This window comes from Pongo abelii, chromosome 15, assembly GCF_028885655.2.
Source record: "Pongo abelii isolate AG06213 chromosome 15, NHGRI_mPonAbe1-v2.0_pri, whole genome shotgun sequence".
Classification (NCBI taxonomy): Eukaryota; Metazoa; Chordata; class Mammalia; order Primates; family Hominidae; genus Pongo; species Pongo abelii.
The window spans coordinates 110,311,208-110,324,060 of NC_072000.2; the positions used below are offsets into that span (position 1 = coordinate 110,311,208).

General features: G+C 56.8%; 2 gene segments (V, D, J or C); both read right to left on the reverse strand.

The window, feature by feature from the left end:
* Positions 1 to 12,853, reverse strand: part of LOC100937468 (Ig alpha-1 chain C region-like) — a 189,317-nt gene that overhangs the window by 91,298 nt on the left and 85,166 nt on the right.
* The window catches only part of LOC134760151 (immunoglobulin heavy constant gamma 1-like), a 102,419-nt gene that overhangs the window by 4,148 nt on the left and 85,418 nt on the right, over positions 1 to 12,853 (reverse strand). The window contains 4 exon segments of the C gene segment in view: positions 733 to 1,047; positions 1,145 to 1,474; positions 1,781 to 1,831; positions 2,224 to 2,517. Of these exon segments, the coding sequence occupies positions 733 to 1,047; positions 1,145 to 1,412 (583 nt within the window).

Genomic DNA, 12,853 nt, shown 5'->3' on the forward strand with positions numbered 1-12,853 from the left:
GACCGGGTGAGGCTCCGTGTGTGAGGCGTGCACGTGTGTGTGTGGTGGCCGTGTGGCCGGCCAACCTCAGTGCTGGGTTTGTTTAACGGGTCTGGGCTGAGTGTGTGTGGGCATCTGGACCAGTCCCTCCATAGGGCCCGAAAGTGCATGTCCCCGGAGTTGGTTGTGTCCCCAGTGGGTTCAAGCCTGGACAGGGCTGCCAGGGGTTAGTGCCGTGGGGGTAGATGGGTGAGGGAGGGCCTGTCCCTACCCACGTGGACTAGGCATGCTCCCGAGTGGGTACGGGGGTCTGAGGACAGGCAGCTCACAGAACAGGACAGTCTCCTACAGAGGCAGGGGCTGTGTGTCTGTTCCCAGGGGCTCCTAGGGCTTCTCGTGGCTCAGCCCAGGGCAGCTGCTGCTGGAGGGAGGGCCACACTGGCAAAGCCCCCACCCTGCTGAGGGCAGCCCCTGGCTGAGCCCCACCCTAGGCGGCCCAGGCACACCTGCACAGCCTGGGCCAGTGTGGGGACAGTGGGACCCGCTCTGCCTCCCTCATGCCACTCAGGCCTCAGACTCGGCCTGACCCACAGAAAGAACCATCACAGTCTCTCAGGGGCCCAGGGCAGCGCTGGGTGCTTTATTTCCATGCTGGGCGCCCGGGAAGTGTGTACATGGGGTGTGTGCCAAGCATCCTCGCGCGACCCCGAGAGCCCGGGGAGCGAGGGCTTGCCGGCCGTCGTACTCATTTACCCGGAGACAGGGAGAGGCTCTTCTGCGTGTAGTGGTTGTGCAGAGCCTCATGCATCACGGAGCATGAGAAGACGTTCCCCTGCTGCCACCTGCTCTTGCCCACGGTGAGCTTGCTGTAGAGGAAGAAGGTACCGTCGGAGTCCAGCACGGGAGGCATGGTCTTGTAGTTGTTCTCCGGCTGCCCGCTGCTCTCCCACTCCATGGCGATGTCGCTGGGGTAGAAGCCTTTGACCAGGCAGGTCAGGCTGACCTGGTTCTTGGTCAGCTCCTCCCGGGATGGGGGCAGGGTGTACACCTGCGGCTCTCGGGGCTGCCCTGTAGGGACAGAGGTTGGCACAGTGGTCACTCTCAGGGCAGAGGGTGGGCCGAGCCAGCCTCTGTCCATGTGGCCCTCGCCCTCCGCGGGTCCCACCTTTGGCTTTGGAGATGGTTTTCTCGATGGGGGCTGGGAGGGCTTTGTTGGAGACCTTGCACTTGTACTCCTTGCCGTTCAGCCAGTCCTGGTGCAGGATGGTGAGGACGCTGACCACACGGTACGTGCTGTTGAACTGCTCCTCCCGCGGCTTTGTCTGGGCATTGTGCACCTCTATGCCGTCCACATACCACCTGAACTGGACCTCGGGGTCTTCGTGGCTGACGTCCACCACCACGCACGTGACCTCAGGGGTCCCGGAGATCATGAGGGTGTCCTTGGGTTTTGGGGGGAAGAGGAAGACTGACGGTCCCCCCAGGAGTTCAGGTTCTGAGGAAGAGATGGAGTCGGATGTGTCAGCACCCGGCTGGGGCCTGTCCCTGGACGCAGGCTACTCTAGGGCACCTGTCCCCCATTGAGCTGGAGGGCGAGGCCTGGGCTGGCTTACCTGGGCACCGTGGGCACGTGGGAGGTGTGTCACAAGATTTGGGCTCTGCAGAGAGAAGATTGGGAGTTACCAGGATCTGGGATGGAGGCGGACACGTCAGCACCCTGCTGGGGCCTGTCCCTGGATGCAGGCTACTCTCGGGCTCTTGTCCCGCCTTGAGCTGGAGGGCGAGGCCTGGGCTGGCTTACCTGGGCACGGTGTGCATGGGTGAGTTGTGTCATCATGTGGGGTTTTGAGCTCTGCAGAGAGAAGATTGGGAGTTACTGGGATCTGGGAGGAGAGAAGGTGTCTGAGCTGAGGGAGTGGAGAGTTTGGCCTTTGGGGTGGGCTTAGGTCAGGGGCAGGGTCCTCCCGGATATGGCTCTTGGCCGGTCTGAGCGCAGCACCTGCCCCTTTGTGCGCAGGGCCTGGGGTAGGGGCATCCAGCCTGTGCCTGCCCGGAGCCTGGTGGAAAAAGCCAGAAGACCCTCTCCCTGAGCATGAGTGGGGTGGGCAGAGGCCTCCGGGTGAGGACACAGACGGGGCCTGCCCTGCTGCCCTGGGCTGGGGCTGCACAGCCGGGATGCATCCAGGCAGCAGGGCTGAGCCTGGCTTCCAGCAGACACCCTCCCTCCCTGCGCTGGCCTCTCACCAACTCTCTTGTCCACCTTGGTGTTGCTGGGCTTGTGATCTACGTTGCAGGTGTAGGTCTGGGTGCCCAAGCTGCTGGAGGGCACGGTCACCACGCTGCTGAGGGAGTAGAGCCCTGAGGACTGTAGAACAGCCGGAAAGGTGTGCACACCGCTGGTCAGGGTGCCTGAGTTCCACGACACGGTCACCGGTTCGGGGAAGTAGTCCTTGACCAGGCAGCCCAGGGCCGCTGTGCCCCCAGAGGTGCTCCTGGAGCAGGACGCCAGGGGGAAGACCGATGGGCCCTTGGTGGAGGCTGCAAGAGAGGTGGCGCCATGTGACCGCGGTGTGGGACAGAGCTGGGACCAGTGCCCAGAGGCCCCTCGGTTCTTGTCTGTCCGCGAGGGTCCAGGCAGGGTCCAGTGTCTGGGCTCACGGGCATTGGGTGTGCACCTGGCTGGTGCCATCTGCCTCACCTTAGCCCCCTCCCTGCCCCAAAGCCAAAGTCAGGCCTGGCCTGCCCCAGAAAGCTTGCAGGACCGGCGGCCCTGCGGTGCCCTTCTGCAGGCACCCCTGCAGCCTACGAGGTGGGGCTCAGCAGCCAGGTCAGCGCTGTGTCTGCTGGGAGTCAGCACAGTCCAAGGCCTCTAGCTTGGCCTCAGCTCTGGTCATCGGTGCCACCTCAGGGACAGCTCATGCCCATCGATCCCACTCCAGCCTTTTATGGGTGCCTGGCTTGACCAGTGGACACTGTTCTCAGACCGCTTCTGGTGGGTCCCCGAACCCCCTGAAGCCCCTGACCCTGCCGCCCCAGCGTGGGCCTCCCCTAGTGAGTGGGCCTGATTTGCCCAGCGCCCTGGTCATAGCCTGCCCTCTGCCCTCCAGGGTCCTTGTCTTCTGTGCAGCAGAGAGTCCAGACACTGCATAGGGTCAGCGCCCTTCAGCCCCAGGGCCCCGAAACTACCTGCCTTCGAATAGCCCCCTGGGAGCCTCCTCTTCAGCCTCTCCCCTCCTTTCCCCTTAGCCCCAGTGTGCAGCAGCCCAGGTCAGGGCCCTGAGTGCCTGGATGCCCCCTGCCTCCCCAGTGTCCTGCATTACTTCTGGAGGCTCAGTCACCACACCCTCCCCCTCCCAGCCCTGGCCTGGCCTTCTCGGCCACGAGCCCACCTCCTCCCTCTCTCCAAAGCTTGCCCTGGCAAGGTCCCTGCTGGGCTCGGCCCAGGCCCCTGAGCAGAGGTAGGAGCCTTGCACCTGCCCTTGGCCCTCCCCACCCTGCATGGTGCCAGGACCCCCAGGCCACAGGGAGGACCCATTTCTCTCTGCCGCTGGACCAGTGGCCCTGGAGTCCCACTGCAGGCTGGGTGTGCCCCTGACCTCTGAGGAAGCTAAGTGCCCTGCCCTCAGCCAGGCCATCCCCTCTGCTCAGCCACAGGGCCCCGCTCACTACCCCTTCCCCTCACCTGCACCACAGGCTCTAGCTTACTCTGCCCAGGCCCTGAATGGGCCCCTCTGGCTCCCCTCTGCTGCTACACTTCCCTGCACCACCTCCACTCAGCTTCGTTGTGCTAGTGGCCCTGGCTCCTGGCAACCCATCTTGTTCCTTCTGGAGCGCCAGCCTCAGAGGCCTTTCTGCCCAGGGTCCGCTGGGGCTAGCCCTGGGACCCTACGGGTCTCAAGCACACAGGTTCCCCCTGCAGCCAGACCTGCCCCTGCCTGTGAGCTCAGCCCTGAGCCCTGGAACGCCTTCCCTTCTCCATCCCAGCCCGTCCTTGCCAGCTGCTCAGCGGGATGGGCTCACACTCCCTTCCTGGCACCAGGAGGCCGCACTGCGCTTTCACCAGCCCTCAGCTGTGGGCTGCCAGCAACTACCCAGCTCCTGCCAAAGTCTAGGAGCTGAGTGCTGCCTCCCACCGGCCCTGCTCACCTGCAGCGGCTCTGCCCTGGTCCCCTGAGCTCCAAGAGCTGCCCCCTGCTCCTCCTGCCGCCCACCTGCCCCTGTTCACCTGCGGCAGCTCTGCCCTGGTCCTCTGAGCTCCAGTGCCTGCCCCTTGCTCCTCCTGCTCCCCACCGGCCCTGCTCACCTGCAGCTGCTCTGCCCTGGCTGGCTGAGCTGCAGAAGCTGCCCCCTGCTCTCCAACCTCCCATCGGCCCTGCTCACCTTCTGATGTTCTCCCCTGTTCCCTGAGCTCCAGGAGCTGCCCCCTCCTCGTTCTACCTCCCACCAGCCTCTGCTCACCTGCGACTACTCTGACCTGGTCCCCTGAGCTCCAGGGGCTGCCCCCTGCTCGCCCACCTCCCACCAGCCATGCTCGCCTTCTGATGCTCTGCCCTGGTCCCCTGACCTCCAGGGGCTGCCCCCTGCTCGTCCTGCCTCCCACCAGCCATGCTCACCTTCTGATGCTCTGCCCTGGTCCCCTGAGCTCCAGGAGCTGCCCCCTGCTCGTCCTGCCTCCCACCAGCCATGCTCACCTTCTGATGCTCTGCCCTGGTCCCCTGAGCTCCAGGAGCTGCCCCCTGCTCGTCCTGCCTCCCACCAGCCATGCTCACCTTCTGGTGCTTTGCCCTGCTCCCCTGACCTCCAAGGGCTGCCCTCTGCTCGTCCTGCCTCCCACCAGCCATGCTCACCTTCAAATGCCCTCCCCTGGTCCCCTGAGCTCCAGGAGCTGCCCCCTGCTCGCCCATCTTCCACTGAGCCCTGTTCACCTGGGACTGCTCTGCCCTGGCTCTATGAGCTCCAGGGTCTTCCCTCTGCTGGTCCTGCCTCCCACCTGCGCTGCGCACCTGTGGCTGCCTCCTCACCTGGGACTGCTCTGCCCTGGTCCCCTGAGCTCCAAGAGCTGCCCCCTGCTCCTCCTGCCGCCCACCTGCCCCTGTTCACCTGCGGCAGCTCTGCCCTGGTCCTCTGAGCTCCAGTGCCTGCCCCTTACTCCTCCTGCTCCCCACCGGCCCTGCTCACCTGCAGCTGCTCTGCCCTGGCTGGCTGAGCTGCAGAAGCTGCCCCCTGCTCTCCAACCTCCCATCGGCCCTGCTCACCTTCTGATGTTCTCCCCTGTTCCCTGAGCTCCAGGAGCTGCCCCCTCCTCGTTCTACCTCCCACCAGCCTCTGCTCACCTGCGACTACTCTGACCTGGTCCCCTGAGCTCCAGGGGCTGCCCCCTGCTCGCCCACCTCCCACCAGCCATGCTCGCCTTCTGATGCTCTGCCCTGGTCCCCTGACCTCCAGGGGCTGCCGCCTGCTCATCCTGCCTCCCACCAGCCATGCTCACCTTCTGATGCTCTGCCCTGGTCCCCTGAGCTCCAGGAGCTGCCCCCTGCTCGTCCTGCCTCCCACCAGCCATGCTCACCTTCTGGTGCTTTGCCCTGCTCCCTTGACCTCCAGGGGCTGCCCTCTGCTCGTCCTGCCTCCCACCAGCCATGCTCACCTTCAAATGCCCTCCCCTGGTCCCCTGAGCTCCAGGAGCTGCCCCCTGCTCGCCCATCTTCCACTGAGCCCTGTTCACCTGGGACTGCTCTGCCCTGGCTCTATGAGCTCCAGGGTCTTCCCCCTGCTGGTCCTGCCTCCCACCTGCGCTGCGCACCTGTGGCTGCCTCCTCACCTGGGACTGCTCTGCCCTGGTCCCCTGAGCTCCAGGGTCTTCCCCCTGCTCATCCTGCCCCCCCACCAGCCCCTGTTCACCTTCAGATGCTCTCCCGTGGTCCCCTGAGCTCCAGGAGCTGCCCCCTGCTCGTCCTGCCTCCCACCTGCCCTGCTCACCTGTGGCTGCTGAGTCCTGGTCCCCTGAGCTCCAATGCCTGCCCCCTGCTCACTCTGCCCTCCGTAAACCCGGGACAGCAATGTCACTCAGGCCACTGTTGCCCCCCCCTGCCTGTCCTGGCACCCTCTGTCCAGGTTTGGGCTGTTTTTCTGGCCTCATTTTTCTTTTTGCAGCACTTGGCTTGTTCCCTATGCTGTGGAGCAGCCCCAGGGTCCAGTCAGGTCTCCCCAACAGAGCCCCTTCCCTTGCCCATGTGCCCCTCCTGGATGAGCTCCCGGATCCTCCCATTCCTGCCCTGCTCCTGCTCTGGAAGCCTCTCCGGAACCTCAGCTCCTCAGTGGCCTCTGCTCTGCTGGGTCAGCTCCCTGAACGCATGGAGCCTCAGCCCTCCCCTCGCCCCAGGCCTGCTGCGCTCTGGGCATTTCTGGGCCTCCCCGGACTCTTCCCTCCTCCCGCCCGTGCGCTCAGCACAGCTCTCCCCTCCTCTCCGCTGCTGACCACAGCCCTGCTCCCCACCAGCAGGTGCCCCAGCCCCATCAGCTGGCCCTGAGCCCAGCCCCTGTCCCTCCCCTGTCCCTGCCTCTGCCTCTGGACTCCTTGGCTTCCACCCTCCTGAACTGCTGGCACACTCACCCTCCCTGCTCTGCTCCTGGCTCACCTGCTGTCCTTGGTCCTGGCTGAGAGGAGGGCCCCACAGCCAGCACTGCTGACCCTGCCCTGGGCTCCGGTGATGCTGCCGGCCTGGACAAGCCCCTCCGTTCACCTGGGGCCTCTCCTCCTCCCTCGCTCTGCTGCCTCCTCAGCTCAGGTCAGTCCTGGCCATCCTGGCGTCACCCCACGGCTGGCTCTGCCGCATCCCGTCATGTTCCTCGTGCTCCCAGCCTGGTCGTCCTGGGGGCCTCAGTCAGCTTCTGGTGTGTCCTGCCCTGTTGGCTTGGAAGCCCCTGCCCACGGTCCCCGTCATCTCGCACTGGGTGGGCATCGGTGCCTGAAGGCTGCCCACCTCCCCCGTGCTGTCTCCGCTTGGGCCTCCATGTGGGGACGGCCTCGCCCCAGCATCTCCCCAGCCTCTTGCAGCCTGTTCAGCAGCTCAGGTCCAGGAGTGCCCACGGCTGCCCCCAGGCTCTGTCCTTCTCCCGAGCCTGTGCCCCTGCCCTGTGCTGACCCCACTCACCGAGGTGGGGGACTCAGCCCTTCCTGTTCTGGCGCAGTACTTGTGGGCAGCCCCGCCCCCGCCATCAGCCGCTATTTGTCTTCCTAGGAAATCACAGCTTGGCCCCTAGGTCCCCAGGGGTGTGAACTCCACACTGCAAAGACTAAGAACAGGATTGAAACCGGCGACACCGCTTACTTCCTGAAGTTCCCTTTTCTTCTGGTGGTTTCTGTGTCAGAGGGCGAGGGGGATTCCAGACACAGCTGAAGCTGCCGCATGGGTGTGTGGGGATGGGGGTGCTGGCTGCCCCCATACTCCCCCATACTCACAGGAGAAGGTGGGGAGCCTGGACCTTGTGCGCTGCTCTTTTCTCTGTCTCTGAGTCCCTGGGGCTGGACTGAGACTGGCAGCGATTATGACCATTCTGCCCGTGGTCTCAGCCTCTCAATACCTGGGCCTCTCACCTGAAGCTTCTGGCCCCCACTGGGCCCTGGTGGCTGCTTTTGCCTGGGCATCTCTCCAGCTGATTCTCACTCATGGTGCAGGGAGGGGATTGTGAGCCCATCTGGCTGAGCAGCTGGCAAGGGTGAACTGGGATGGAGAAGGGAAGGCGTTCCAGGGCTCAGGGCTGAGCTCACAGGCAGGGGCAGGTCTGGCTGCAGGGAGAACAGTGTGCTTGAGACCAGGAGGGTCCCAGAGCTAGCCCCAGTGGACCCTGGGCAGGAAGGACTCTGAGGCTGGTGCTCCAGAAGGAATAAGATGGGCTGCCAGGAGCCAGGGCCACCAGCTGTGCTCTTGGGGGCCGAGGGGACTTGGGACAGGTGGATGAACACACTGAAGCTGAGTGGAGGTGGTGCAGGGCAGTGTGGCAGCAGAGGGGAGCCAGAGGGGCCCATACAGGGCCTGGGCAGAGTTGGCCAGTGCCTGTGGTGCAGGTGAGGGGAAGGGGTATGGGGCAGGGCCCCGGGGCTGAGTAGGGGGGATAGCCTGTCTGAGGGCAGGGCACTTAGCTTCCTCAGAGGCCAGGGGCACACCCCACCTACAATGGGACTCCAGGGCCACTGGACTACCAGCAGAGACAGAAATGGGGCCTCCCTGGTGCCTGGGGGATGCTGGTATCATGCAGGGTGGGGAGGGCCAAGGGCAGGTGCAAGGCTCCTACCTGTGCTGGGGGAGCCTGGACTGATCTCAGCAGGGACCTTGCCAGGCAGAAGCTCTGGAGAGAGGGAAGAGCTGGGCAAGGACGTACATAGAGGTCGGAGGTAGCAGGGGACAGGATGAGGCCAGAGGGACTGGGAAGACTGAAAGCCCGAGGAAGTGTCGCACAGGAAGTGTCCAGAATGGAAGAGGAAGCGTCCAGAATGGAACAGGAAGAATGGACACTTCAAGGGAAATCATGTCCGTCCCACTAAATGTGCTCTCCACATGGACCTGGACCGCCCTTCTGTCCCTGCTGGATCACTGAGCTGGCACCAGCCCTGACCTCAGAGAGAATGTCCAGGAGACAGGTGGAGGTGCACGTGTGGGTTGCTGGGGAAATCCATCCTCCAGCCACGGGCTCGCAGTCGGCTCCCAGCCTCTGGCTCCAGCTTCACTCCATGGAACTCATTATGGGCTCAACCTCCCAGGCTGAGGGAGGATGGAGTGAGGGGCCCCACACTGCCCATGGCACACCCAGGGGGCTGGGGAGACTGTGCTGGGCTGGGGCAGGGAGGCCTCATGCAGCCTGTGGGGCTGGCAGCTCAGGACAACACTCATATCCTTTAGCTGTGGCCCTGGCAACACAGTACCCCAGACTGCGTGGCTTAAACAACAGACGTTTATTCTGTCCTGGTTCTGGAGGCCAGGCATCCGGGGTAGAGGCCTTGGCAGGGCTGGCTCCTCTGTGTCATGGGAGACTGTCTCAGGCTCTCTCCTTGCTGATGGGCTTTGCCAGCCGTCTCTGCTGCTCTTGGCTTGTAGAAGCAGTGCCATCTTCACAGGGCATTCTCTCCATGTGCTGTCTGTGCCCAGATTCCCCCTTTTCATAAGGACAGCAGTCATATTGGATCAGAGGCTTGCCCTAATCCAGGATGACCTCATCTGAACTTGATTGCAGCTGCAAAGACTGTTTCCAAACAAGGTCACATTCTGTGGTCCTGGGGGTTAGGACTTGAACACATGAATTTATAGGGGACACATTTTAACCCATGACAGTTTGCCCTCTGCTCCCCCCATAATCATGTCCTTCTCACATGCAAAATCCCTGCATCCCATAGCAACATCTCCATGATGGCTAACCCCTTCCAGCACCAACTCTTAGTCCACAATCTCAGCGAAATATCACCTGCATCAAGTGTGGGAGAAACCCAGGGTGAGAGTCATTCTGGGGTGAAATTCCTCTCCGTCTGTGGACCTTTGTAACTGGACAAGAAGTTATCTGCTTCCAAAGTACAATGATGGGGCAGGCATAGGATGGACATTCCTATTCCAAAAGGGATACATTGGAAGGGAGAGAGGAGCCATGGGTCCCAAGCAAGCCCAAAACCTAGTAGGGAAAACTGCATTAGATTTTTTTTGAAGAAAACAGTATACTTTTATTTTAGCTGTTTAAAACATTTTTATGATTGTTTTTAATTGACACATAATAATTGTATATATATTGGGGTACATTGTGATATTTGGATACATATATACAATGGGTGATGATCAAATAAGGGCAATTAGTATTGGGGGAACCTGCCCCCAATATTTCAACATAGGTTCTTTCTGTTTTCCTTAAGTGTTGGCCAGCTGAGAAATAAAGAGAGACAGTATAAAGAGAGGACTTTTACAGCTGGGCCCCTGGGGGTGACATCACATATCGGTAGGACTGTGATGCCCACCTGAGCCTTAAACCAGCAGGTTTTTTGTTAAGGGTTTCAAAAAGGGATGGGGTGTAAGAACAGGGAGCAGGTACAAAGATCACATGCTTCAAAGGGCAAAAAGCAGAACTACTAATAAGGGTCTAACAAAGATCACATGCTTCTGAGGGAACAGGACAAAGGGCAAAAGCAGAACCACTGATAAGAGTCTATGTTCAGCAGTGCATATATTGTCTTGATAAACATCTTAAACAACAGAAAACAGAGTTTCAGAGCAGAGAACCAGTCTGACCACAAATTTACCAGGGTGGAGTTTTTCACCCTCCTAATAAGCTGACGGTACTGCAGGAGACCAGGGCATATCTCAGTCCTTATCTCAACCACATAAGACAGACATTCCCAGAGCAGCCGTTTATAGATCTCCCCCAGGAATGCATTCCTTTCCCAGGGTATTAATATTAATATTCCTTGCTAGGAAAATAATTTAGTGATATCTTCCCTACTTGCATGTTCATTTATAGGCTTTCTGCAAGAAGAAAAATATGGCTCTTTTTGCCCAACCCCTCAGGCAGTCAGACCTTATGGTTGTCTTCCCTTATTCCCTAAAAATCGCTGTTATTCTGTCTTTTTCAAGGTGCACTGATTTCATATTTTTCAAACACATATGTTTTACAATCAATTTGTACAGTTAACACAATGATCCCAGTGGTCCTGTGGTGACGTACATCCTCAGCTTATGAAGATAACAGGATTATGAGATTAAAGTAAAGACAGGCATAAGAAATTATAAAAGTATTATTTGGGAACTGATAAATGTCCATGAAATCGTCACAATTTATGCTCCTCTGCCACGGCTCCAGCTGTTCCCTTCGTTTGGTGTCCCTGACTTCCCGCAACAATTAGCATATCCATCACCTCAAACATTTATCACTTCTTTGTGCTGGGAACATTCAAAATTTGCTCTTCTAGCCATATGAAAATATACAATAAATTGTTGTTAGTTATAGTCACCCTATGGTGTTAGAGAACACCGGGACCTATTCCTCCTACCTGACTGTAATTTTGTATTTATTAATCGACCTCTAGCTATCCCATCCCCTGCCATTCCCAGCCTCTAGTTACCACTATTCTACTCCCTATTTCTATGAGATCAACTTATTTGGCTTTCATATATGAGTGAGAACATGTGATATTTGGCTGTCTGTGTCTAGCTTTATTTCACTTAACATGTCCTCCAAGCTCATCCATGTTACCTCAAATGACAAGATTTCATTCTTTTTCATGGCAGAATAGAATTCCTCTGTGTGTGTGTGTGTGTGTGTGTATAAACACTACATTTTCTTTATGCATTCATCTGTTGATGGACACGTAGTTTGATTCCAACACTGGCATTGTGAATAGTGCTGCAATGAACATGGAATGTAGATATCTCTTTGACATAGATTTCCTTTGGATAAATACCCAGTAGAGGATGGCTGGATCATGGGGCAGTACTCATTTCCATTTTTTGAGGAAGCTCTTTATTGTTTTTCAATGGCTGTACTAATTCCAAAGGCAAGATTTCAACCAATAGTGCGTTAAAGCTCCCCTTTCTCTGAATCTTTGACAGCAATTGTTTTTTTGTCTTTTTAATAATAGCCATTTTAACTGGGGTGAGATTATATCTTATTGTGGTTTCAATTTGCATTTTCCTTATGATTAGTAATATTGAGCATTTTCTCATATGTCTGTTGGCCATTCGTATATCTTCCTTTTAGAGACATCTATTCAGTTCCTTTTTTGATTTTAAAAACTTTTAAATATTTTTTCATTTGCCTATTTTTAGTAAAAATATTTGTTTTCTTTCCTGTTTAGTTGTTTGAGTTTCCAATATATTCTAAATATTAGTCCCTTGTTGGATGGAGAGTTTGCAAATATTTTCTAACATTCTGTAGATTGTCTTTTCACTCTGTTGATTGTTTCCTTTGTTGGGCTCAAGTGATCCTCCTGCCTTGACCTCCCAAAGTGCTAGAATTAGAGGCATGAGCCACTGCATCTGGCCTGATATCATTGGCTTGTTCCAGATTTTAGAGAAAAGCTTTCAACTCTTGCATGTTCAGTATGATGTTGGCTGTGGGTTTGTCACATATAGCTCTTATTGTGTTGAGGTATATTCCTTCCATACCTAACTTGCTGAGAATTTTTATGAAGGGATGTTGGATTTTATCAAATACTTTTTCTGTGTCTGTTATGATGATAATATGGTTTTTGTCCTTCATTCTGTTGATGTGATTTGCATATGTTGAACCATCCTTGCATTCCTGGGATAAATCTCACTTGATCATGATAAATAATGTTTTTAATGTGCTGCTGGATTCAATTTGCTAGTATTTGGTTGAAGGTTTTCATCTATTATCTTCATCAGAGTATTTAGCCTATAGTTTGCTTTTTTTGTTGTGTCCTTGTCTGGTTTTGGAATCACAATAATAATCACATAATCATAATCATAATCATAATTACCATAATAGTGGCCTTATACAAGGAATTTAGAAGAATTCCCTCCTCTTCAATTTTCTGGAAGATTTTCAGAAGAATATGTATTAGTTTTTTAGTGTTTGGTAGAATTCCCCGGTGAAGCCATTGCATTACTGTAGGATTGGCATTTTGATAGGAATGTCATTGGTATTTCAATAAGAATTTCTTTGGGCTTTCCTTTGATGGGAGACTTTTTGTTACAGATTCAATCTCAGTGCTCATGACTGGTTTGTTCAGGCTTTCTATTTCTTCTTGGTTCAGTCTTGGTAGGTTGTATTGTCCAGAAATATACCTGTTTCTGCTAGTTTTTCTAATCGGTTGGTGTATGGTCTCTAATTATCCTTTGTGTTTCTGTGATATGAGTTGTAACGTTTCTGTTTTCATTTC